The sequence below is a fragment of the Nicotiana tabacum genome, chromosome 14 (genome assembly GCF_000715075.1).
Source record: "Nicotiana tabacum cultivar K326 chromosome 14, ASM71507v2, whole genome shotgun sequence".
In the NCBI taxonomy this organism is placed as follows: Eukaryota; Viridiplantae; Streptophyta; class Magnoliopsida; order Solanales; family Solanaceae; genus Nicotiana; species Nicotiana tabacum.
Window position 1 is genome coordinate 90,031,449 of NC_134093.1, and position 27,693 is coordinate 90,059,141.

Consider the following 27,693-nt stretch of genomic DNA (forward strand, 5'->3'; position numbering starts at 1 on the left):
CGGGTGGTTTCCTTTACAATATGTATACGGATCAAAAGTAAAATTACCAACACCTAAACTTCCATAAGTCCAAGATGTTATGTTTCTCAAATCAATAAGTAGAATAGAATAAAATAAAAATAAAACAAAATAAAACAAAATAAAAGTTCAAACTTGAAACCTAGCAATATGTACAACTACAACTACACACCGTTAGTTCCCAGGCAATGGCGCTAAAATTTGATCTCGCCCAACTATGCCTTATAAAAAGGACTAAGCGGTCGTTGCAAATATAATCTGGTTTACAAGTCCGGAGTCGAATCCCACAGAGAACTAAGGCTTAGCTACAACTGTTCAATATTGCTAAGAAACACAAGTCCAAACAATTTCCTAATTATAGAGATTATAATATTTATTTCTAACTAATTAACTAACACTATTATAAAGCAGTAAAATTATCAACTAACAAGGATAAAATTTTAGACAAGACTAACGAGGTCTAGAGTTATGATTTCCCCAATTGTCGGAATCCTTCCCGCTATGTCTTCTATAATTTCGCCTAAGTTTTCTCTACCGATCATGAGCGCTCTGAGTGTCGTAACTCTCTCCCGAATAATTACCACAATTTACTAGACATATTCTCCCAAATTATGCTAGCTGGCATTAAGTACGGATCACTCGGATCACATGCACCAAGGTTTCGTTATCCCTAATCCCACCTTTAAACCATTCGTATTGATCCCTCATATACGTTAGGAGTGATGTTGTTCAACAACTACCTAAATATGCACTGTCACGCCCCAAAACCGGGGAGCGCGACCGACTCTCAACCAAGTGAACCCAACCAAGCAAGCCTGTTAGATTCCTTCTACCTAAACTTATTCATGAATAAAGAGAATATATGTTTTCCTTAATTAGACGAAAATGTGTTCATGTCTACAACACCAATTCATTTTCAATAGTTTTATCATTTTTAAAGTCTCAAATGAACAAGTAATACAACCACAACATAGCATAGTTTGTCTTTCCCAGCACCAATACACAACCCACACTATGTCTACGGAGCTTCTATAGATAAAGAAGAGTACAATGATAATGCCGGCAACAAGGCCTCGGCTATACCTCAAACCGAATATACAAAGTACAAAAGATACATGACCCAGGAATGAAGTGGGGCTCACCAAGTCAGCTGAGAAGAAGGTGTACTACTATCACTGATCAATATCACCTGCATCCATTTAAAGATGCAGCGCCCCCGGAAAAAGGGACGTTAGTACCGTCGAATAGCACTAGTATGTATAACTAAACACCCTCTCAATAGAATAACAAATAATACAAACAAGATTATAATAATATCAATGAAAGGCTTAATCAACATCAAATCTCAATTTAGGATCAAGACAGTGTTCAAATTAATTTCCATATCTTACATTGGGAGATTTTTAGTATCGATATACCATTGTCCACCATAACCAGTACCACCGTAATCTTAGCACAGAGTCCGATCACGACCCGATCGGCTAGGCTATCTCATTAGAGACATCAACCTGCAATTTCTTTCAATAGCAATACCACAGCCTTTAACACGAAGTCGGATCACGACCCGATCGGCTAGGCTATCCATTAGGGACATCGACCACAATCATAATTTCAATTATAATTTCCAGCACAATCACCACCATGTGTGCAACATGGTGTCCAATCACGACCCGACCGGCTAGGCTGTCTTATTTGAGACATCAACCTTTTTATATCAATAATCGCATTTTGTATTACTTTCACATGTTTTCATTTCATTGGCACTAATGGCCATAATTATAAGATCATTCTTAGCACGCTGGCCATATTCAATAATTCATGCTCACCTTATCAATTTCAAATATCATTATCATCATCAACAACAAATACAACTCAAATCAAGGTGTGTAGTACACATGTGAGCAATTTAAAGTCTAAGGCACATAGAGATATTTCACAAAATTTGGCATAATAGCCTTCATTTGAACTTGACTTAAAGTCGAAATATTATTAATGCACAACCCATATTTTAAAACATCCTCAATTGGTAACATAACATGAATAAAGAATTTGGGATGCTTGTTGAACATATATCTTTCAACCCAATCTTACTCGGAATAGCCAGTTTCAAAATGAATCACTCGGGACTTACATAATTTACATGAATATCATGGGATTCAATTCTAAGAGAAGAGTTTAGCCAACATACCTCACTTGATCTTCCATAAACTCTAAAACGTTCCGGAATTCTTAGCAACTTCAATATATTGTAGAAATATAACAAATTGAATCAAAAATTGGAAGATGATCATGGTTCTAGCTCACTTGAGCATTTTATCAAACATTAGGTGTGCATAAGGTTTTAATTTCCTTTTTCTGAAGGATTCCATGATCCCACAACCCAATCATTACCATTTTTAGCTCAACAATCTTCCTACACCCTTTGATAACACATGCATGTAAAATAAATAACTCTCATGCCCAAATATTATCTTGCTAGTTACCCATTTTCAGAAGATTTCGAGATTAGGGTTTAGGGTGTAGAATCTTACCTCTAGGATGAAGACCTAGTGAGCTTCCCTTCTTAATCTTCCAAAACTTGAGCAAGAATTGAAGAAAAAATATTATTGAAGAACACCTTCTCACTCTAGGGCACTCTCTCTCACTCTAAAATATCAAATTATATCTCAAAAATGGCCCAAAACCTGTATTTAACGAAGTAAGGTCGGGTTTTCAAAACCCAAAAATGAAGCTCCGAAACAGGTTCTGCGGACGCATATGCGACCGCATAATGGTTATGCGGACCACATATCGGTCGCATAACTGGTGTCCAAAATGACCAAATATCTGCCTGAGTCTGCGGTCACTATGCGGTCCGCATAACTATTCTGCTGTCGCATAGTGCACCGCATAATAGTTATGAGGTCGCATAGTCGACCGCATAATCTTTTCCAACTAACCCCATTAACTGCCTCACTCTGCGGCCATTATGCGGTCCGCAGAGTGGTTTTGCGGTCGCATAATGGACCGCATAAATGCACTCCTCCGCCAATTTTTTTTTTTTAATTTCCGGTTCATTGTTCAACCCAAAAAGTTCGAGCAAACACGTAAGCCTAGTCCAGTACTATGAAACATTATTTTCTTTGCATATTTTACAGGGTTTTACACTTAAGTAGTGGCTGTTGACTATTCCGGTTGCAGATTTTCTCGGGGATAGCAAGGTAGCTGCCTGGCAATCGCAGCCCTGCTCTTCTCCCTCTTATCTTCCTTTAGTTGTATTTAACTATTTTCTAGACTATGTTAGTCTCGATACTGTCAGACAAATTATAGTAGATGCTCATGATTAGTGACACCCCGATGTCGGGCTTTTCTTTTCCGCACTTTTATTTTGATTTGAACTCCTTTATGAAGGTTTTTATGTTAAATAGCCTTGAAATTATCTTTGAAATGAAAATATTGGTTTTTTTTGGAAATGAGTCGGCTTGCCTAGTTCCACGATAGGTACATCACGACAGGGTTAGTTTGGGTCGTGACAAATTGGTATTAGAGCCTAGGTTACATAGGTCTCACGAGTCATGAGTGGGTTTAGTAGAGTCATGCGGATCGGTACAGAAACGTCTGTACTTATCTTCGAGAGGCTGCAGAACCTTTAGGAAATTTCACATTCTTGGATTCTTGTCGTGTGAATCGGTCTATTCTGGTAACTAAACCTCTGTTGTTTCATTCTCTCACAGATGGTGAGGACTCGTACTATCGATCAGGATGGACAGCCACCGGTACCACCAGCCAGGGCCGCGAGAGGCCGAGGTCGCGGTGAAGCCCGCACAACAGCTGGGGCAGTACCTGCATATCCACCAGTTGCCCAGATCAGGATCTGATTTCAGCTATTGATGCATCAGCTCAGGCACCGCCTGTGCCTGTTGTGATTCCAGGCCTTTAGGAGGCCCTAGCTCAGATTCTGACAGCATGTACCGGCCTTGCTCAGGCGGTCTTTATCTCGATGGCTGCAACCACTTCTCAGGCCGGGGGAGGCACTCAGACTCCCGCTGCTCGCACACCCGAGCAGGTTATTCATGGACTTCAGACACCGGGGGCACCACCATCCCAGCCGGTTGTAGCTGCTCAGGACTATATGGTTCCTGCTAGTCCTGAGGATGATCAGCGTAGGTTGGAGAGGTTTGGGAGACTCCAGCCTCCACCTTTCAGTGGCACAGAGAGAAAGGATGCCCAAGACTTCTTGGACAGGTGTCAGAAGATACTCCGTACAACTGGTATTTTGGAGACTTGTGGGGTCTCATTCACTACTTTTCAATTTTCGTGGGCTGTACTCAGATGGTGGGAGACTTACGAGAGGCGTAGGCCTACTGGCGCAGCACCCCTTCTTGGCAGCAGTTCTCCGTGGTCTTTTTGGAGAAGTTCGTGCCTCAGTCCCGCAGAGAGAAGATGTGCAAACAGTTTGAGCAGCTTCGCCAGGGTGATATGTTTATGACACAGTATGAGATGCGGTTCTCCGAGTTGGCCCATCATGCGATTTGGTTGGTTCCCACAGATCGAGAAAGGATCAGGAGGTTTATAGATGGCCTCGATTTTCAGCTTTGGTTGCTTATGATGAGAGGGAGTGTCTAGTGCTACCTTTGATGAGGCTGTCGACATTGCTCGACATATTGAAATGGTTCGCGGTCAGGAGAGGGTTGAGAGGTAGGATAAGAGGCCTCGTGGTCAGGGTGGATTCAGTGGTGCTCCTTATGGGGGTCAGTTCTAGCACGACAGAGGCCGTCCATTCAGGCATGCTCAGTTAGCTCGCCTAGTTCACCGTGGTGCATCATCGGACCATAGTTCTCACAATTCTCATCAGGGCCACTCATCACTCAGTGCCCTCCCAACCCAAAGTTCGTCCCGTGCTCCGTCAGTTCAGGGCTCCTCTATGCCAGGTTTTTCTACTAGTTATCCCGGTGCTAGGGGGCCCATTCAGTCCCCGCCACCAGCACCAGGGAGTTGTTTTGAGTGTGGAGAGTTTGGGCATATGTGGAGGCAGTGTCCTCGTCGTCATGGAGGTTTATCTCAGCAGAAGAGTCAGCCTTCGACTTCAGCACCAGTTACTTTACCACCTGCCCAGCCAGCTCGGGGTGGAGGTTAGTCAGCTAGGGGTCGCCCTAAAGGGGGAGGTAAATCAGGGGGTGGCCAGGACTGTTTCTATGCCCTCCATGCCAGACCAGATGCTATTGCTTCAGATGCTGTGATTACATGTATTGTCTCAGTTTGTCACAGAGATGCCTCTGTATTATTTGACCCTGGTTCCACTTATTCATATGTTTCCTTGTATTTTGCTCATTTTCTGGATATGCCCCGTGAGTCTTTAGTTTTATCTGTTCATGTGGGCGATACTATTATTGTGGACTGCGTATATCGGTCATGTGTGGTGACTATTGGGGGTCTGGAGACCCGAGTAGACCTTTTGCTGCTCTGCATGGTTGACTTTGATGTGATATTGGGTATGGATTAGTTATCTCCATGTCATGCTGTTATAGATTGTCACGCTAAGACTGTGACGTTGGCGATGCCGGGGTTGCCGAGGGTTGAGTGTAGCGATTCTATAGACTATGTTCCCAGTAGAGTGATTTCATACTTGAAGGCTCAGCGGATGGTTGAGAAGGGTTTCTTATCTTATTTGGCTTTTGTGAGGGATGTTAGTGCATAAATCCCTACTATTGATTCTGTTCCTGTGGTGCGTGATTTTCCTGATGTGTTTCCTGCAGACCTGCTGGGCATGCCGCATGACAAGGATATTGACTTCGGTATTGATTTGGTGCCGGGCACGCAACCCATTTCTATTCCACCGTATCGTATGGCACCGGCGGAGTTGAAGGAGTTGAAGGGACAGCTTCAGGAACTCCTTGATAAGGGGTTTATTCGGCGCAGTGTGTCACCTTGGGGTGCACGGTTCTATTTGTGAAGAAGAAGGATGGTTCCATGAGGATGTGCATTGATTACAGGCAGTTGAACAAGGTCACAGTCAAGAACAAGTATCCCTTGCCTCGTATTGATGATTTATTTGACCAGCTTCAGGGAGCGAGGATGTTCTCCAAGATTGATTTGAGGTCCGGGTATCACTAGCTGAAGATTCGGGATTCGGATATTCTTAAGATAGCTTTCAGGACCCGATATGGCCATTATGAGTTCTTAGTGATGTCTTTTGGGCTGACTAATTCCCTATCAACGTTCATGCATTTGATGAACAATATATTCTAGCCCTATTTGGACTCATTCATTATTGTATTCATTGATGACATCCTGGTGTTCTCTCGTAGCCAGGAGGAGCATGCTCAACAACTGAGGATTGTATTACGGAGATGGAGGGAGAAGAATCTTTATGCAAAGTTCTCCAAGTGTGAGTTTTGGCTCGGTTCAGTAGCATTCTTGGGGCATGCGGTGTCCAATAAGGGTATTCAGGTGGATCCGAAGAAGGTAGAGGCAGTGCAAAGTTGGCATAGACCGTCCTCAGCCATGGAGATTAGGAGCTTCCTTGGGTTGGAGGGCTACTTACCGTCGCTTTGTGGAGGAATTTTCATCTATTGCATCGCCTTTGACCAGATTGACCCAAAAGGGTGCTCCATTTAGGTGGTCGTATGAGTGTGAGGAAAGCTTTCAGTAGCTCAAGACTGCTTTGACCACAACTCTAGTATTAGTTCTGCCATCAGCTTCAGGTTCTTACACCGTGTATTGTGATGCCTTGAGGGTAGGTATTGGATGTGTTCTGATGCAGGAGGGTAGGGTGATTACCTATGCCTCGCGCCAGTTGAATAACCATGAGAAGAACTATCCTGTGCACGATCTTGAGTTAGCATCCATTGTTAACGCCTTGAAGATTTGGCGTCATTATTTGTATGGGGTTCATTGTGAGATCTATATTGATCACCAGAGTTTACAGCATCTGTTTAAGCAAAAGGATCTTAATTTGCGTCAACGGAGATGGTTAGTGCTTCTCAAGGACTATGATATCACTATTTTGTACCATCCGGGGAAGGCCAATATGGTGGCCGATGCCTTGAGTCGCCGGGCGGAGAGTTTGGGGAGTTTAGCGTATTCCCCAGCAAGAGAGAGAACCTTGGCATTGGATGTTCAGGCCCTAGTGGGCCAGCTTGTCAGATTGGATATTTCGGAGCCGAGTCGGGTATTAGCTTGTGTGGTCTCCAGGTCTTATATTTATGATCATTTCAGTATGATGACCCCCACCTGCTCGTTCTTCAGGACACGGTTCAGCGAGGTGATGCCAGAGATGTGAATATTGGTGATGATGGCATGTTGAGGATTCAGGGCCGGATATGTATGCCCAACGTGGATAGGCTTCGGGAGTTGATTCTTGAGGAGGCCCACAACTCACGGTACTCCATCCATCCGGGTGCCGTGAAGATGTACCAGGATTTAAGACAACACTATTGGTGTAGGCGGATGAGGAAGGATATAGTTGGGTTTATGGCTCAGTGTCTCAACTGTCAGCAGGTTAAGTATGAACATCAGAGACCGGATGGCTTGCTTCAGAGGTTAGACATCCCAGAGTGGAATTGGGAGCGGATCACCACAGACTTTGTAGTTCGGCTCCCATGGACTTCGAGGTAGTTCGATGCTATTTGGGTTATGGTGGATTGGCTGACCAAGTTCGCGCACTTCATTCCAGTTAGCACTACTTACTCTTCATAGCGATTGGATGAGATTTACATCCGAGAGATTGTTTGCCTGCAATATGTCCTAGTTTCCATCATTTCAGATAGGGGCACTCAGTTTACAAAGGAGTTTTGGTTGGCCTTGCAGCGAGAGTTAGGTACTCAGGTTGAGTTGAGCGTAACGTTTCACCCTCAAACGGATGGCCAGTCCGAACGCACCATTCAGATATTAGAGGACATGTTGGGCGCTTGTGTCATTGACTTTGGGGGTTCATGGGATCAGTTTCTGCCGCTCGTGGAGTTTGCATATAACAACATTTATCAGTCGAGCATTCAAATGGCTCCGTACGAGGCTTTATATGGGAGGAGGTGTAGATCTCCAGTAGGATGGTTTGAGCCGGGTGAGGCTAGGCTCTTGGGAATAAACTTGGTCCAGGATGCATTAGATAAAGTAAAATTAATTCAGGAGCGGCTTCGCACGGCACAGTCTAGACAGAAGAGCTACGCGGACAGGAAGGTCCGTGATGTGTCTTTTATGGTTCAGGAGAAGGTCTTGCTGAAGGTATCACCCATGAAAGCTGTTATGAGGTTTGGGAAGAGGGCCAAGTTGAGCCCCCGGTTCATTGGGCCTTTTGAGGTGCTTCAGAGGATAAGGGAGGTGGCTTATAATCTTCCCTTGCCACCCAAATTGCCGAGTGTGCATCTAGTATTTCATGTTTCCATGCTCCGGAAGTATATTGGCGATCCGTCCCATGTTTTGGACTTCAGCACGGTTCAGTTGGAGGGTGATATGACTTATGATGTGGAGCTGGTGGCCATTTTGGATCGGCAGGTTCGGAAGTTGAGTTCAAAGGACATAGCTTCGGTGAAGGTATAGTGGAGAGGTCACCCTGTGGAGAAGTCCACCTGGGTGACTAAGCGGGAGATGCGAAGTAGATATCGACACCTATTTGAGACCCCAGGTATGTTTCTAGATCCGTTCGAGGACGAACATTTGTTTAAGAGGGGGAGGATGTAACGACCCGGCCGGTGATTTCGAGAGTTATAGACCTGTTTTTATCCATTTTTGCTTCCTTTTCAGCTATATTATGATATATCAGGTTAGTTGGTTCGGGTCCGGGGTGGTTTCGGAGTGGATTGAGACACTTAGTCTCTAAAGTAGAAGCTTAAGTTTGAAAAGTCAACCAGACATTGACTTATGTGTAAACGACCTCATATTTTAATTTTGATGGTTTCTTTATCTCTGTTAGGTAATTTTGGACTTAGGAGCACGTCCGGAATGTGATTTGGAGGTCCGTGGAAGAATTAGGCTTGAATTGGCGAAAACTAGAAATTTGGCCAGTAGTGGAAAATTTGATATCGGGGTCGGATTGGATTTCCAAAAGTTGGAGTAGGTTCGTGTCATCATTTCAGACCTGTGTGCAAAATTTGAGGTCATTCGGACGTGATTTGTAGGTTTCGGCATCGTTGGTGGAATTCGGAAGTTTAGAAGTTCTTAGGCTTGAATCCTGGGGTAATTTGGCGTTTTGATGTTGTTTTGACTTATTTGAAGGTTTGACTAAGTTCATATGGTATTTTAGGATTGGTTGGTATGTTTGGTTGAGGTCCCGGAGGCCTCGGGCGTGTTTCGGATGCTCAACGGGTCATTTTTGGACTTAGGGAGTTGGCAGATTCTCTGGTGTTATTGCAGACATTTTCTTCATCACGTTCACGAGGGAGATCTCGCGATCGCGTAGGTCATCTGAGAGGTCAGCTAAAATTTCTCTTCGCATTCGCGAAGATGAAGATGCGATCACGTAAGGTTATCAGGCAATGCACCGCGAATGCGTGGGCTAGGCCGCGTTCGCGAGGAAGAAGTGAGGCAGCAGTGGAGTCTGAGTGTTACTCTTCGCGATCGCTTGAGGAAAATTGCGATCGCGTAGGTGTGAACAGCTATTGCATTGCGTTCGCATGAGGTGTTACGCGTTCGCGTAGAGTAAATATTTTGAGGGAGCGAAGTTGTTCTTCGTGATCGCGAGGCCTTTTCCGCGATCGCAATTAAGGAAATCTGGGCAGCAGTGTTAAATTTCAAAATCGAGGGTTTGAACCCATTTTTCATATTTTGAGCTAGAGACCACGGATTTAGGCAATTTTTGAAGGGAGTTTTAGGGAGTTGATTAGGGTAAGTGTTTCTCACTTGGTTTTGGTTAAATTCCATGATTATATCTTGATTTTTATCATCTAAATTGTGATTTGGGGTGAAAAATTGGGGAAAAAGTGGAACAATTCTTGAGATGGAATTTTAAGGTTTTGAAGGGGATTTTGTTGTCGGATTTTGAAAAATTTGGTATGACTTTTGTCGGATTTCGAGACGTGGGCCTGGGGGCCGGGTTTGGGCCGATTTCGGATTTTTGGCTATAATTTGGTATTTTTCTTGTGGAATTGATCCCTTTAGCCTATTTTGATCTATTGTATTGCTTGTGGCTAGATTGGGGATGCTTGGAGGCTGATTCGAGAGGCAAGGGCATTGCAGAGTAGAGATTTTCTCGGATTGAGGTAAGTAACGATTATAAATCTGGTCCTGAAGGTATGAAACCCCAGAATTTTGTATCATTTTACTATTTGGAGGAGGCGCACATGCTAGGTGACGGGCGTGTGGGCGTTCACCATTGGGGATTGTGACTTGGTCCGTCCCGTATCAACTGTAAAGTTGAATATTTTGTTGAAACTATATGATTCTTATGTGTTTTAGAAAGAATTTCTGTAAGTCAGGCTGGATGCCATGTTTAGGCCTTATGCCAGTGTTGTTTGGACCCTTAGAGTTCTTTTCTTGCTATCCTCTCATTGTTTTTGATTAAAAATCTTTACCCAATCATGTTTATACATATTTACAGCATAACTCAGTCTCTATTACTGTATTTAGATGCATCATATCAATGTTGTTTGGGTTGAATAATTTGTTTTCTGAGAGCCCGAGAGGCTGGAGAGGTTTATGATTGAGTGAGGCCGAGGGCCTGATTTGTGAGGATATTTATGAGATCGGGTTACATGCCGCAACATGTTTGATATAGGCCGAGGGCCTCATTGATTTATGCCATGATTGGCTTGATATATAGTGCTTGGGCTGAAAGAGCCCATCCGGAGTTTGTACACACCCCAGTGAGCGCAGGTACCTACTGAGTGCGAGTGCCGAGTGCTGAGTGACTGGGAGGCATGAGTGATGGTGAGGTCTGCCCGAGGGGCTATATACGAGTGATTGTGAGGTTGCCCGAGGGGTTGTATATGTGTGATGTTGCCCGATGAGCTGATTATGATTTTATTATTTTTGCTCACCTTTGCATTGAGCCTTTGTTTGAAAACTATTGAAAGATATCTTTAAATGATTTTTCTGGAACTGGATTTAAAAGAGCCGATTTGATTCAAACTCTGGTTTTAATGCATGCTGTATTTTACTGAATATTTGTGATATGAACTCTACTTGCATTATTGCTCGTCACTACTTCTCAGTCTTTATTTATTGTTATTACTTACTGAGTTGGTGTACTCACATTACTCCGTACTCCTTGTGTGCAGATCCAGGCGTATCTGGACACTGTAGCGGTTGTTGACTATTCCGGTTACAGATTTTCTCGGGGATAGCAAGGTAGCTGCCTAGCGATTGCAGCCCTGCTCTTCTCCCTCTTATCTTCCTTTAGTTGTATTTAGCTATTTTCTATACTATGTTAGTCTCGATATTGTCAGACAAATTATAGTAGATGCTCATGACTAGTGACACCCCGATGTTGGCCTTTTCTTTTCCGGACTTTTATTTAGGTTTGAACTCCTTTACGAAGGTTTTTATGTTAAATAGCCTTGAAATTATCTTAGAAATAAAAATATCGATTTGTTTTGGAAATGAGTCGGCTTGGCTAGTTTCACGATAGGCGCCATCACGATAGGGTTAGTTTGGGTCATGACAACAGGTCTAACCGACTACGCTTAATGTTTATGCGAATGAATATTGCGGGCAACATTAAGACTACTCTTCCCAAAACTGAAAGTGCTAAAGAACTTCTGAAACTTGTGGAAGAATGCTCCTAAACTGCTGATAAGTCTCTTGCTGGGACACTAATGGGTACTTTAACCACCATGAAATTTGATAGTTCACGTACCATGCATGAGCATGTCATTGAAATAAAAAATATAGAAGCAAGACTTAAGTCTTCGGGAATGGAAGTGGATGAGAATTTTCTTATTCAATTCATCATTAACTCATTACCATCTGAGTATGGTCCTTTGCAAATGAACTACAACACCATGAAAGACAAATGAAACATGCATGAACTGTACAAAATGCTGGTTCAAGAGGAAACAAGGCTAAAAAATCACGGAACCCACTCCATTAGCCTTGTAAGCCATCAAGGAAATGGAAAAGGAGGAAAGAAACATAGAAAAGTTAAACAGAGGCAACATAATGTCAATGACTCATCTTCTCAAGTATGTAAGAAGGAACACAAGAATGATAAGTGTCGTTTCTGTGGAAAACCTGGACACTTTCAGAAAGATTGCCTGAAACGTAAGGCATGGTTCGAGAAAATAGGCAAACTGTAACAACCCGACTGATCATTTTAAGCTCCAGTGCGTTGTTCAGCAGTTTGAGGTCATGAGTAGCTTCACTTCATGTTTTGTGACTTGTATGTGTGGTCAGAATTGAATTTTGGGAAGTTTGAAGTTGTTTCGGACGAAATTTTTTTAATTCAGAAACTTTAAGTTGGAAGGGTTGACTAAGGTTTGACTTTTGAGTAAACGACCTCGGAATCGGGATTTGAAAGCCCAATTGGTTCGTATGATGATTTCAGACTTGGACATATGTTAGGGTTGAGTATCGAGTGGTCCAGAAGTATTTCATCGCTTAATATGGAAAGTTGATATTTTGAAGGTTTTAAAATTTTCTAAGTTTGGTTTGAAGTGGACTTTGGTATTATCGATGTATGTTTGGAGTTCCGAGCCTTGGAATATATTCGTATCGTGATTTGTGACTTGTGTGTAAAGTTTGGCGTCATTCCAGAATGTTTAAGTATGAATCGGACGCGTTCGTCGAAGTTTGAAAGTTTAAAGAAAGGTTTCGATCGTCGATTCGTAATTCTGATGTTGTTTTAGATTATTCGAGGCTTCTGCTAAGTCCGTATCATATTTTAGGACGTGTTGGTACGTTTGGATGGGGTGCCGGGGGCCTCAGGTTTGAAACGAATTGAAAACAGATTGAAATTTGGATTCGAGGAAATGCTGTTGTTGCTGAAGACAGGTGTTATCACACTTGCTGAAGGAGTGGCTGCAGCTGCGGTCATGCATGTGCGGAGGGATCATCGTAGGTACGAAATTTGTGGAGGAGACCTGGGAGCACAGGTGCGAGGAATATTCCGCACCTGCGAGGTCACAAATGCAGAGAAGAGATCGTAGAGGCGGAATTGGCCAAGAAGGCCTGGGGCCGCAGAAGCGGACTTGGTCACGTAGGTGCGTGAGCGCATAAGCGCTTGTTGTCCGCAGAAGCGGAAGTGCATGTAATAACCTGAATTATTTTATAAACTTATAAACTGTGAGACTCGATAAATTAATTTTATTTATAGCTATTGGGTCAATTATTAAGCTAGTAATTTTTTTATGATATATAAATTAGTATACAAAATAAGTGGTTAGTGGGCCTAATTTATAATTCACATACTAATAAGCATTGTAGTGATTTTGGATAGCAATAGAGATGGAAGAAGTGGGCCATAAGTCCATATCTTGTGCTGCTATACGTGTTTGGACTTGGGGCTTGGAGTTCATAAATTTAAGGCTTAGTTCCCTGATAAAGAATAGTAACCCAGTAAAGAATACTAGGGAATATCGGTGAGAAGACAATAGAAGGCAAGCTTGATTATCTTCACTGCATAGGAATATTGTAGAGGAAAACTCAAGTTACAAGGTATGTAGATATATTTAAACTTTACCTATGTAAGTGACTTTGGATTATAAAGAGATTATCAATTGTACCTAATTACTAAGTAATGATTGGGGGGAGGGGCAAAGTATTTTATTTTTGTAATGATTGATTTAGATAGTGGAGTTAGACGTAAAACCTTTGAATTTTAAAAGCTACTATGAAAATTGAACTATTTCACTGATAATCGATCTTGCCTCTTTGAATTGGGGGATACAATGATTAATCAATCATTAGGTAATGATGAGGGGAATTGTGATGAAAATTAAGTGTACTCTGTACATGATGGATACAAAAGTGGATTTTGTTTATCCTCGAAATCGGATATGCAGATTAATTTAATAAAAAAAGATGAATTGAGTTAGAATAAACAAATAAAGATACAGTAAATTCAAACCACGCGAGCAGAATGACTCCGGCCTTAGTGAAACGTTCGCCCTTGATCCGGGCTCACAGTGGACAATATTGATGAACGAGAGAAAAAAACTTATAATAACAGTAAAAATAGCAGTATATTGCTTTGGAATGCGTGTTAACATGTGCCTAATGAATTATCAGACCCCCTTTATATAGTAGGGGAATACTACTCTAAGTACAACTCTATAAAAGGTAAAAAAATCTTCTGTTTAACTGATTGCCGGTTTTACATCGATACGTGCCAAGATCCACGCTATGATATCCGGCCGGTCGTAGATATTATGGCCTTCTGTTGGTCGTGCTTGATTGCCCGTCAATGTTCTCCGAAATATTTTAGGATTTGAATCGATCTCAAATCATGACCTCGATATTTTCGAGGGCAGAAAACGTGCCCTCGGACTCTTACTCAATGAGACTTTTGCTTCAATTCTGATCCTTCATAATCATATCTCGAGCTTGTTTCACCCTGTTGGAGGCCGGAGTGTATCATGAGCTCGGGTTTTATACGTATACAGATAGTCCCCTCGTTTCTCAGAGAGCAAGCTGAAGAGAAACGACATGAGCACCCCGATTTTGTCTTCAATACGCTGTCACATAAGCGATAAAAAGCCCGAAACGTCTCGCCAGTCATGCCATAATGGCATTAAATGCACGTCAGCCGCCGGTTGGCTGTCCCTAGAGGCGAAACGCTGCGGAACGACTATAAATAACCCCTTTTTTGTTCATTTTTTTACTTTACATCAAACCGTCTACCCTCGTACCCTCAGGATTTCACTACTCTTTCACATTCTAGCATTTTTACCGCCGTTAATCGAGATTCCTTTGCAAAATTATTTACTCATCATCCATTCAAGCCAATACGTCGGAGCTTCTAGCTTTTAACCTTTCTCTATCTTCTTCAAGCTTTCCCCTATAACAATGGCAAAAACCTCAAACTCAGTTCCCCAAAAGGTTGCTTCTACCTCCCAAACGAATGCCAGAATCAATGAAACCACTTCCGATGCGGTCGACCTCGAGAGATCCACTTCTAACGTGGGCATCAATAAATCATCTCCTGAAACTCCCTTGAAGATGTTCATTCCAGGGGGTTGTTCGGTCGCTGGCGACTTCAAGGTCTAGAAACCCTCTTCGGTGCAGGGTCGGTGTGTGGAGGCATCTAGATATATTTGCTCGATCACCAAAGATGATCTCCCCTTAGTCCGAAAGGACTGCAACTAGGCTGAAAAGGACATACTGGTCCACGATTCTGAGGAGGCCATTACTACACACGTTGAGGGATACCTAAGTGTCTACACTTATCCCTTTACGCTGGGCCCGGTGGATCCGGTCATCATAGACTTCTATAAGAGGTACGAGGTATGTATCGGCTAGATCCAACCTTTATTATGGAGGATTGTAATCATCCTTCGATTTTTTGTGAACAAGATCGAATCCTGTTGGTTCACCGTAGATCGTCTGCTCTGTTTGTACAGTCCCCAAATCTTCCGAGGGGGACTGATAAAGCTCGTGCGCCGGGCTAGCAAGGCCCCATTCTCAAGCATTGATGAAGACTGGGATCCAGGTTGGCAGGGACATTTAGTCCGGGTGAGGACCTTAGACTTGATTTCGGTCGAATCTAGGCCATTCCCCAAGAAGTGGAATGCATCACGTAAGTACAAGTTCTTTTTGAATTTGATTTCATGCTCTTCTCCCTTTTTCCTCATTGGTGTTTGTGGTGGCACAACTGTTTCTCAAGTCCCGAATGCCATTCCTCGGTTAAAGGAATGGATCGAAGGCATTGTCTCATAGATGCCCTATTCCGAGCGCTCGTGACGCAAACTTTCGAAGGGCCGTTGGGAGGCCAGTTCCCATGGTAAGATCTCTTTCCTGAATAGCTTGCGCTATGCTTTTTCTTCTAGCATCCCGTTCTTATTATTTTTTCTTTACTTCACTTTTGCTGGTTTGCCTAAGACCGTCGAATTTAGGCCCTTTGTTGGGGACGAGGACTTACCTACCGATTCTTCCGCTTTGGGACATCCCAGAGCCACAACAGGGAAGAAGAAAAGAAAAAAGGGCCCCGAGTTCCCCAAGCTCGGAGAAAAAGAAAATGAGAAAGAGGCTGGTTCGTAAGCCAAAGGAAACCTCCAGCTCCCGAGGAGGATGAAATTTTTGTGGCCCATGAGCCATCTGTCCCAGAGGAATGGGTGGAAGCCGAGGGGGAAACGATGGAAGCTAATCCCCCTCAGGTTCGCGAGGATGATGCCGAAGTAAGGGCCGAGAATTCACAAGACGTCGGCCCTGCTCCGCCCTACGTTGTAGATATTTTGGGATCGCCTTCGTTCACATAATCAAATGTTCGATGCCCGAACGACGAAGGAGCGATCCCATGAAGGGTTCCATGGAGCAGATGATTCCCTCAGAGGCTTTTTTGACAGTGTAGACTCATTCGCCCTAGAGGAATTTACCGGAATGGATGACTTAGAGGTGACGAGGAAAAGTCCACCCTCAGAGGCTGGCAGGTCGAGCTTGAGCCCGAGATTGACCAATCGGTTTCCCGCTCCGAGCATAGATCCTGGTCAGAAGAAGACTGTCGTTATCACCATTTTGGAGGATGCTCGAACCCTTTTCGCCCCCGTAGGGATAGCTAGTTACCTCCGGTGTCTGGTAACCGAAGAAGATTAGGAAAAAATGAACGAGGTAAACTAGTCATGCATGTTCAATGAAGCACTACATGCGTTAAACCAGGCAATTCTTGATAATTCTCAATAATTCAAATATCTCTTCTAATGTTAAAATTAATTCTTGATAATTATAATATCTTTTCTCATATTTGCAGGCCTTGGTGCTCCACCATGAAACCTTCCTCCGGTACCAGGATGAGCTGAGCCAACTCGAGGCTGAAGTCAAAGAGCTTGATGAGAAGAGAGGCATATATAAGCTTCTCAGCGAGCAACATGAAGGAGAAGTCAAGAGCCTCCGAGCCGAGTTGGACACGTCTCAGATAGAACATGCCGACCTGTTGGAACATGTAAAAATATTTGATGTTAGTGATGATGAGCTAGACACGGTGTCTAACGGTCAGAATCCACAGGTCCAACAGAAGATTGATCGAGTCGACCAGCTTCGGAATGAGATGGACGAAGTCAAGGCCATGGCCGAAGAGTGGAAGGGCAAGATGGACCGATTGGCTTCAAAAAAGGAGACTGCCCGAGAGAAGCTGGCCTCGGCGGAGGTCCAACTTTGATCGGTGAAGGAGAAAGCTGTTACCCGGTCCCGAAAAATCAAAGATCTCTAGTCTCAACTAGGCTCGATCGTTGCCGCACGGGATACCCTTGCCAAGGAGCTTGAAGCAGCCAAGTCAGCAGCAAAAATAACCAGGGCCGACGTATGGTGGCCCAGTACAAAGCCGATACTGAGGCAGCTCAGGAATGCCTAAAGTCCATTGTCAAATATGTGAGGTGGCAGTCCTGAAGGGAGGCTCTCGAGAAGGTTCATGCCCGGGGGTTTGATTTATCGGCCGAGCTTGAAAATGTTAAGAGGCTCAAGGCCGAGGCCATAAAGTTGGCATACCCCGAGGATGAGTAAGATTCTGAGGGTTCGGGCGGATCCGAGGACGGGCAAGACCTTGATGGGACCGGTGACGAGGTGGGCTCCGGCAAAGTTCAAGCTTATTTGGTGCCTTGTAGATTTTTCTTCGCTTTTGTACTTTTGCATTTTGTTGAGGACGTTTGGCCTTCGTAAAGATTTATGTATATATATACAAGGCTTTTTCCCTTCGACAAATTTCAAGCTTGTTTCTTTTTGTTTTTTTTTTCTTTACGATTGCAAAGATTTCGAATGTCTTAGCGCGTAATAATTAGGTCTTGTTCGGAGGTTCGAACACTGCTCGTTGTAGATATTATTTTGCTTAAGACTCGTGAAGGCTTGGTATGACCGGAAGCTTTCCCCGAAGTGTTTACTTAGAATTTATTATAATTTTGCCGAGGGTAGCCTTCGAACCAGTTTAGATATTTTGAAGGCCTTATGTTTTGGTTACGGTTCTCGAACGTCTCCGAGTTGTTCTAGGACATCAGTAGGCTTTTAATTTCGGGTATTGCCCAATGTACTAATTACCGCGAGCCATCCGGGCATGCCCGGGACAACAGTCACCGAATAGGGATGGCCATAGCCTTTGGAATTCGAGCACTGCCTAATAGGTTTGTGCCCCTGGGCTTCGTAGCCCGAGCTGTCCGGGCTTGCCCATGACGATAGTCCCCGAGCGGGGGTGATCTCTTGGATTCGGAAAGAGGTGGCCCTTGGGCCCAATGTCGTTAAGGAACAAAATACAGTAGTTTTTAAGAGACAAAATATGTATCTGCCAGGTAGAAACTTTCTTTTATTTCTGTGAAACATACAAGATTGCAAATATGTACAAGTTTCATGTTATGTCTTAAGTGGTCGATGTGGGCACGATTCATTTGACCGTTTGGCCCTTACAACAAATCATATTTATCATGTCCAGACTTGTTTTAGCATGAAGTTTCCTTCCTTGCTAAAATTATTACCCGAGGGTGATGGCCCCCAGTATTCGAGGCCGATCTTAGAGAGGGCTCGGATACTGTTGATGCGAACCTTGACTCCGGTTCACAGTTGGTCTTCAATTCTAAGTTAGCACGATCCATTGTTGCCCCGTTAAATACCTTGCCGGAAAACCCATTTGGGACAAAATCGATTCAAGGGAAAAAAGTTCAACGAGTGCTTTCAGGCCTAATAGTTGCACCATTCCTTGGTCGTTACCTGCAGGTGTTAGTACAATCTGTAATATATTTAAAGAAAAGTAATGAATAGGGTCGTACCTTAGTAGTATTATCATTTTAAGTGGGTTATGTTCCTGTTGTTCGGTAGCCGCTCACCGTTCACTGTTTCAAGTTTGTACAATCCTTTACCGATGATCTCAGTAATTCGATATGTACCTTTCCAATTCGGTCCCAGCTTCCCTTCATTCGGGTTCCCGGTGCTTAGTGTCACCTTTATTAACACCAAGTCCCCGACATTGAAGTGTTGAAGGTTGGCTCTTCGATTTTATTATCTTTCGATCTGTTGCTTTTGGGTGGCCTACCGGACAAGGGCGGCCTCACGCCTTTCGTCTAATATTTTCGGGTTCGTATTCATGGCCTCGTCATTTGACTCTTCGGTCGCATATCGGAACCTAAGACTCAGTTCTCCTACTTCGACTGGTATAAAAGATTTGGTACCTTAGACCAACGAGAACGGGGTAGCCCCGGTATTGGATTTTGAGGTTGTACGATATGCCCATAGGACTTCGGGCAAGATTTCCTTCCATTTCCCTTTGGCATCGGTCAACCTCTTTTTAAGGTTTTGGAGTATGGTTTTGTTTGTGTACTCTTCTTGACCGTTTCCACTAGGGTGATAGGGCATTGATAGGATCCTTTTTATCTTATAGTCCTCAAAAAACTTGCTCACTTTGCTGCCGATGAACTGCTTCCCATTGTCGCACACGATCTCGGTCGGTATTCCGAATCAGCATATTATGTGGTACCATATGAAATCAATAACCTCATTCTCCCTGACTTTCTCAAATTTCTGGGCTTCCACCCACTTAGAAAAATAATAAGTCATAAATGACATAAATTGAGCCTTACTGGGCGCCCAAGGTAGGGACCAACGATGTCCATTCCCCATTTCACGAACGGCGAGGGTGACAAGACTGAATGCAGCAGTTCCTAGGCTGATGGATCATCGGAGCATGCGTCTGACATTCATTGCATTTTTGCACGAAATCCTTTGCGTCTTTTTCCATGTCAATCCAGTAGTAGCCGACTTTGATTATCTTTCGAACCAATGACTAGATACCCGAATGGTTCTCGCAGGTGCCCTTATGGACTTCCCTCAAAACATACTCGGTGTCTCCCGGTCCCAGACATATGGTGAGTGGGACATCAAATGCTCTTCTGAATAGAGTACCATCTTCGGACAAGCTGAATCAGGCAGTCTTCGTACGCAGAGCTCTCGATTCTTTAGGATCCGAGGGAAGATTTTCGGTCTTTAGGTAATATATGTATTTGTTTATCCAGTACCGGGTTAAGCTTGTCGAGATAGCCTTCCTCCACTACCAATTTCATAAGTTGTACGACTATTCCCGAGTTGAATTCATTGTCGTTGACCGACGATCCCAAGTTGTCAAGAGCTTTGGCTTCGCTGTTTTGATCCCGAGGTACATGTTGTAAAGTCTATTCCCTAAACTAATGTAACGTTACCTGTATCTGATCCAGGTATCTTCGTATTCGTTCCTCTTTGACTTTGAACGTTCCATTGACTTGGTTCACCATGAGGAGAGAATCACACTTAACTTTGACCACCTCGGCCCCCAGGCTTTTAGCCAGTTCAAGACCTACAATCATGGCCTCATACTTGGCCTCGTTGTTAGTCAATTTTACAATTCTAATAGATTACCTAACTATATTACCCGTCGGTGGCTTCAACACGATGCCAAGTCCGAACCCCTTTGCATTCGAGGCACTATCGGTAATGAGGGTCCTGATTTCGAAAGAGGTCCTCGAGTTCAACAACAACTCCTTCTCAACCTCAGTAATTAGGGCCGGCGTGAAGTCGGTCATGAAGTCCCCCAAAATTTGAGATTTGATGGCGGTTCGGGGTCGATATTCGATGTCGTACCCGCTAATCTCCATGACCAATTTGGACAATCGTCCCGAGAGCTCGGGCTTATGCATTATGTTTCATAATGGGTAAGTAGTTACAACACATATGGATGGCATTGGAAATATGGTTTTAGCTTCCTAAAGGCGCTTAGTAAAGCGAGCACCGATTTTTCTAGGTGAGGATACCTAGTTTCGGCCTCGCCTAGAGTTCTGCTAACAAAATAGATAGGAAATTCCATACCTTCCTCTTCCCGGACTAGGACTCCACTTACCGCTACCTCGGATACCACTAAGTACAGGTATAACTATTCGTCTGCCTTCGGAGTATGAAACAAAGGTGGGCTCGAGAGGTACCTTTTGAGTTCCTCCAAGGCTTGTTGGCACTACGGGGTCCATGAGAAGTTATTCTTCTTCTTCAACAGTGAAAAGAACCGATGGCTCTTGTCGGAGGACCTCGAGATGAATCGACCCAAAATGGCTATGCACCCGGTTAACCTTTGAATGACGTTGACAATATCCACAACGATGATGTCCTCGATGGCCTAGATCTTATCGAGATTGATCTTGATTCCCTGGTTAGACACCATGAATCCGAGGAATTTCCCAGACCCGACTCCAAATGCGCATTTCTCCGGGTTCAGTTTCATATTATTTTTCTTCAATATGTTGAAGGTTTCCTACAAATGTTTCAAATGGTCCTCTGCTTGCAGGGATTTAACTAACATATCGTCAATGTAAACCTCCATTGATTTTCCTATTTGCTCTTCGCACATCTGATTTACTAGGCGTTGGTAAGTGGCATTAGCGTTTTTTAATTCCGAATGGCATTACGTTATAACAGTAGGTACCATATTTAGTGATGAAGGATGTTTTTTCCTGGTCGTCTGGGTCCATCCGAATTTGGTTGTACCCGGAGTAGGCATCGAGAAAACTGAGGGTCTCATGGTCGGCCGTTGCATCGTTTATGCGATCGATGTTTGGCAGGTGGAAAGAGTCCTTGGGGCATGCCTTGTTCAAGACTTTATAGTCTATATACATTCTTCATTTATTCCCCTGTTTAGGTACTACTACTATGTTTGCTAACCAATACTGGTACTTAACCTCCTGGATGGACCCTATTTTAAGGAGTTTAGATACCTCGTCCTTGATGAATGCATGCTTGACTTCGGATTGCGGCCTCCTTTTCTGCTTGACGGGATGGTACTTCGGATCCAGGCTTAGCTTGTGAGTTGTTATCTTCGGCGGAATCCCTGTCATATCGAGATGGAAACAAGTGAAACAATTTATGTTAGCTAAAAGAAATTGAATGAGGTTTTTCCTGAGCTTGGGAATTAACCACGTGCCTAGGTGTACCTTACGATCAGGTAGGTGTTCGATCAATATGACCTGCTCCAGTTCTTCGACTGTTGACTTGTTGGTGTCGGAATCATCGGAAACTTCGTAGTCGTTGTCCTTATCCATCCCCTGCGTCTCTGGTTAGATCGAGACTGGTATCGGTAATTGCTATTTGGTTTCGTCTTTGGCCACCGGACCTAGACCCTTCGATGTTGAAAGTGCAGATATCGGAATCATCTCATCGACCGCAAACATCTCCTTTGCTGCCAGTTATTCTCTGTAAACTATTTTAATCCATCCTGGCATCGGAAATTTCAGCACCTGGAGCAGCGTGGAGGCTACTACCCTCATGTTGTGAATCCATGGTCTCCTCAACAGAGCATTGTACCTCATGTCTCCTTTGATCATGCAGAAATTTGTTTCCTGAATGGTTCCGACGGTGTTCACTGGTAATGTTATCTCCTCTTTGGCGGTCTCACATGCCATGTTGAATCCGTTTAGATCCCTGACTACAGGCACGATTTGGTCTTGTAGACCTAGTTGTTCCACAACCCTCGATCTAATGATATTGGCTGAGCTACTTGGATCAATTAACACACGCTTAAGTCGAGATTTATTTATGAGTACAGATATTACCAATGCATCGTTGTGGGGCTACACGATGCCTTCAGCATCCTCGTCGTTGAAAAACAAGGTTTCTTCTGGTACGTAATCTCGAGTCCATTTTCCCCTCGTGATGGATACTTTGGTGCGCTTTAACAACGCCCCCCCGGGGAATGTCGACCCCACCAATGATCATGTTAATGATGTGTTGAGGTACCTCCTGCTTGATCTGCTTACTATAATCTCTATTTTTGAAATGGTTTTTGGCTCGATCGCTCAAGAACTCCCGGAGATGTTCGCTGTTGAATAACCAGGCTACTTCCTCTCTCAATTGTCGGCAATCTTCTATTCTGTGGCCATGTGTGCCATGATATTTACATATTAAGTTGGGATCCCTTTGGGCTGGATCGGACTGTAGAGGTCGAGGCCACTTGGTGTCTTTGATGTGTCCAATGGCAGATAAGATAGCAGCAATATCGATGTTGAAGTTGTACTCCGATAACCTCGGTGCTTCCTTAGGCCCGATAGGCCTGTCGAAACCATTTTGGCTCACGAGTCCCCGGTTATTTTGACCCCGATCGCTTCTCCTTTCACTTCTCATAGAGTTTCGTCCAGACCCGTTACCCCTACGATCACCGTTGTACGGTTGATACCAATCCCTACTCGACCTTGGTTCACGATCAATGTCTCTTTTGGATCTGTCACTAGCTCGGACGGGATAAACAAACCTGGAAGGGGCCCCAAGCTGATCATCTTCGATCTTAATTTTTGATTGGTATCGATTATGCACATCGGCCAAAGTTACATCCGGATATTCTACCAGATTTTGCTTTAACTGCCGTGAAGCCAATAAGCTTTGAGTATTGAGTCTTTGGGTGAAAGCCTGAACGACACAATCGTCTGCCACCGGCGGCAGGTCCATTCGTTCCATTTGAAACCTTCACACGAACTCCCTAAGCATCTCGTTATCTCTTTGCTTTACCTTGAAAAGGTCTGGCTTCCTGGTCTCGACCTTGATGGCTCCGGCGTGCGCTTTTACAAAAGCATATGCAAGCATAGAAAATGAGTCAATAGAATTGGGGGGTAAGTTGTGATACCATCACTACAAGAAACATGGCTTTTAACGACCACTTTTTAACGAAGGGACGTTGATCCACGGTCGTTATAAGTACACTTTTAAAGACCAAAAATATTTTCGGTCGTTAATAACTCTTATTAAATTATACAATTATAAAAGCTCATTAATATTAAGATATCCGGTCGTTAATAGATATTAGAAATTTGGCGGACATATCCAAAATAAAAGAGCGCCAGCACTCTCCACTAAATTTTCAGTTCTTTTCTTTCACTATATTCAAAGAACCCTAAGCCCCAAATTGAAAAATAAGGATGGCACAGACTCTCCGCTACCACCGCGTTGCTGTCCTCCCTCTCTAATTGGTGCGCTATCTTTCTCATTGTGTAATTTGCTTAATTGAAGTTCAATTTAACTTTGATTTCAACTCAGTTGATTCCTAAGATTTTCACTATTATAAATTATTTTTTGTTCAATTTAGGATTCGTGATAGAAGAAATATATATTTTTTATTTAAGATATGGAACCTCCAATTACATTTCGTTTCTTTCGAGGCAACCTAAGAAAAATGACAACAAAAATAAAATTTGAGTCCTTGATTTCATATTTGCAAAACGAAAATCGAAGGAATACAAGTAGACATTATAATCGTTCTTTTCAATGTCGATGATAGCAGCGAGCGGAGCTTACCAGTCTGTCACTTTTCTACTTCGCTTTGTCTCTGTATAAAGTTAGAGAGGAAACCGCCGGCTGTCATCTCCGCACAACTGTTTTTTCTCTCTTTTAGATTTGTATGTCTCTCTGTTATGTGAAAAATCCCAGAAAGTTGTGAGATGCTTGTGGGTTTTTGTTTTGTGATCTATAGGAGGTAAAAGATATTACAATTCTTGATGGAAAAGGTATTTTATTATTTTTTAGTTGTAGATAACTAGATGTAGAAAATCATGGATTATTTGTTTTAAGTTATATATGTTGATATTCTAAGAGTTCCATACGACTTTTGAATCTCGACTGATTGTGGTAAATTTTCAGTTTTTGCTTCTCTATCTCGGTGCGCATTTGTTTATGTATCTTTTAAACATTTATGTCTTGACTTTTTGAGTTTTCAATTACTAAAAATCTTTACGTAAATGTTTTCGTTGTAGGACAATTTTCTGGATGAATGAACTTCCCGTGAAATTAAATCAAATTATTTTATTTCTCTTTCAAAGAGAACAAGTAAGTGTGATCTAGTTAGTGTTTTCACTTTCTTTTAGAGATAAAGAGAGCATGTGACTCAATTTTTATTATTTCCCAATAATAGTTAGTAGTATTAGTTTTATCTATTTATTTTTTCTGGGTGGCATAGGATTCAGTTGCTCATACAACTGGGAATGTAACTGTTAGTAAGTCTAAACTTGCAATTTTTTTCATTTAAATCATCAAGAGTAGTTAACCGGCTTTTAGTATTTATTTGTCACTTGTGCCAATCATGTTGTGCATTTTCAGCTGCTACTTAGCTCAATTTAAACATTGTTGGTGGGGCAATTATATAATTACATTACCTTTAATCAAGCTATTATTTGAGTGATATTTGATTATTCATGCTGGTACTTTGGATTTATTTGCTGTTAGATTCTGAAATGATATTGATTGTTACTATAGGTTTTATGGGAGCTGCGATATCAAATCCTACATTTGAAGTTCCGAAATATATTATCAAACAAAGGAATAAAAAGAAAGTCTGTTAGTGGGATAAGGTATTATGCAGGTTTGTCCATTATATCTTTGTTAATGCTTACACCTTTTGCAGTTGCAATGGAGGGTCTCTAGAGGTGGGCAGTAGGATGGCAAAAAACTCTCTCTCACATAGGACCCACTTTTGTTTGGTTAGGATCGACAACTTCCATTTCTTATCATGCGATGCTCGCGGTATTCACTAATGCATAGTTGTAATAGTATTAGATATCAATTATTAAATATTTATCCTGGTGAGGTAGTTTACATCGTCCTCCATATTACTTGAATCGTGGTTGTTTTGTTTGACTATTTTAGAATGTTGATAAAAACTTAAGGTGCTTTAGATTAATCATGTTTTCTCTAGGCTCCCATAGGCATCAGTTAGGTATAAGATGATTATGGATGTTATGTTTGTGTCTATATTAATGGTGCTGCCTTAGTTCTAGCTCTCCCTTGCATACTTTTGAATCATTTAATAAATTATGTGATAGCTCTTGTTATGTCATTGCTGACATATTTTGTTACTCGTATGTTTATGTTAAAAGTTCTTTGATGAATCATTTATATGAGTATCCTAATAACAATTTTGTCTTTGGCTTTGATATTCAGTATCAACGCAAGACATATTCTATCACCTTTATAACCAATTGTTTATATGTCATTGGATGAGATTTCTCACCTGACGTTTAGCATAGAAATGCAGTGAAGCGAATATCTGTCGGTGTTGCCTCCATCATAATCTTCCAAATACATGTTCGACTCATCAATGCACTTGAAGCTGCCATTGTAATCATAGGAACCTTCTTTTATTCACAAGTGAGTTTCTTTTTCGCTGCCCATTACTTGAAAAGTTTGTTACACTAAAGCACAAATGTTGAAAGTGAAGAAGAAAGTGGAGTTCTATTAGGAATAGAGTGTTAATCCTTGAAGGTACATGGCTTCCTCATTTGGTTTATCCAGCTTGCTATTTAAAGAATCATCGAAGTTAATTTATCCGATCATAGTTCCAATATATGTTTTGTGGTATCTTTCACATAGCTTCTAAATTTATCAATTTTCTTTTTGGAGGCTTAAATTGAGGAATGTTTGAATAAGCAAGGAAGTGTAACAATTTAGTGCAAGTTGAGTCATGTTTTACTTTTGAAATTGAATGGAAATTGCTCATACAGATCATAGTAGTAGAGGTGTAACAAGTCTATTGTTAAGGTGCACCAGTTATAAAGAGAACTCTGTTCGATTTTTTAGTCTATCTATTTGAGGAAATCATATGAAAAACGACGTAACCGATTCTTTCGTTTCTTTGGGCCACTGGCCATCTGCCAGGAGTTTCAGGTTTAAAGTGTTAGTAGGAGTATTTTTACTAATGTGACATGACTTGTTCTTTTAACAGATCAAGATCAAGAACTTGGAGTTTGAAGAACCTATCCTTGAAGAATGTGCGGAGCAAGTTGAAGCATAATAGAATTTTTGTTCTGTTAGCAGTGGTTTAAAGATGTTGTCATTTGTACATCGTGCTATAGTTCTATTGTCTACTTTTAGGAGTTGATAAAAATAGTGTCATGCAATTTGGATGGGTATATTTATAGACACTGATCTTTCCGTTCTTTGTAATGATAATAAAATTTTATAGAGTATGAATTTTGATTATTTGGTATATTTTTAGATGTGTGGTTGTTGTATATATGTGTGTGAGAAAGCAATAATAATTATTGTTGGATAACTACAGGGAAAAATATAAATTGGTGTAATTATATTTATTAAAATTTCACATCAGCGAAGGGAAATGTGGTCTTTAAAACTCTTTAACAACAGGACTATCAAATGGTTACATGTGCATTAACGAAAGAAAATTTTGCAATTTGCGAAGGGAACATCGGTCGCTAAATAGGAATAACGACGGAAAGTTTTTTGGTCGTTAACGGAATTTAACGACTAGATTCTAATCCGGTCGTTAACTTTTAATGACGGAGCCTTTAGCGACCGGTGACGACCGGATTTTGTTCGGTCGTTATTGACTTATAGTGACTGGATTTGAATTTTTAACGACTGGATTTTCCTTCGCTAAAAGCATTTTTTCTTGTAGTGCATATCATAGCTCCTTTTGACAAGGTCTCTCCAAACCATTTCAGCAGGACATATTCGATCTCATCATCTTCCAAGTCGTTCCCCTTGATGGCACATGTGTATGAGGTCACATGTTTATTTGCATCGGTTGTTCTGTTGTACTTAAGAATTTTAGGCATGCAGAACTTTTTGGGATCGGCTTCCAGGCCGCGCTCGGAGGAAAAGGTTTTTGAACAAACCTTT

General features: G+C 42.3%; 1 protein-coding gene across 18 annotated transcripts; it reads left to right on the forward strand.

The window, feature by feature from the left end:
- The first annotated feature begins 23,872 nt into the window (after positions 1-23,872).
- On the forward strand, positions 23,873-27,040 carry LOC107774529 (uncharacterized). 18 transcript variants are annotated; one of them, XR_001645531.2, is made up of 5 exons: positions 23,873-24,032; positions 24,813-24,885; positions 25,312-25,417; positions 26,077-26,202; positions 26,777-27,040. XR_001645531.2 is itself a non-coding variant. In XM_016594079.2 (5 exons), the coding sequence occupies exons 2-5, from the start codon at positions 24,826-24,828 to the stop codon at positions 26,843-26,845; spliced, it is 348 nt and encodes a 115-aa protein (XP_016449565.2). In that variant the 5' UTR covers positions 23,873-24,032; positions 24,813-24,825; the 3' UTR covers positions 26,846-27,040. The 18 variants fall into 18 exon arrangements, 5 of the variants coding, with proteins under 5 accessions (XP_016449565.2, XP_016449566.2, XP_075085841.1 ...); XR_001645532.2 differs by having other exon boundaries at positions 26,082-26,202; XR_001645534.2 differs by having other exon boundaries at positions 25,312-25,406.
- The last annotated feature ends 653 nt before the right edge of the window (positions 27,041-27,693 follow it).

What these genes read in the sequence shown, in the direction of transcription:
- LOC107774529 (XM_016594079.2), top strand. Translation starts at nt 24,826, where the DNA reads ATGAATGAACTTCCCGTGAAATTAAATCAAATTATTTTATTTCTCTTT. An exon ending in TGGGATAAGGTATTATGCAG is followed by an intron (nt 25,418 to 26,089) that starts GTTTGTCCATTA and finishes ATAGAAATGCAG; the next exon opens with TGAAGCGAATATCTGTCGGT. An exon ending in GAACCTTCTTTTATTCACAA is followed by an intron (nt 26,203 to 26,776) that starts GTGAGTTTCTTT and finishes TTCTTTTAACAG; the next exon opens with ATCAAGATCAAGAACTTGGA.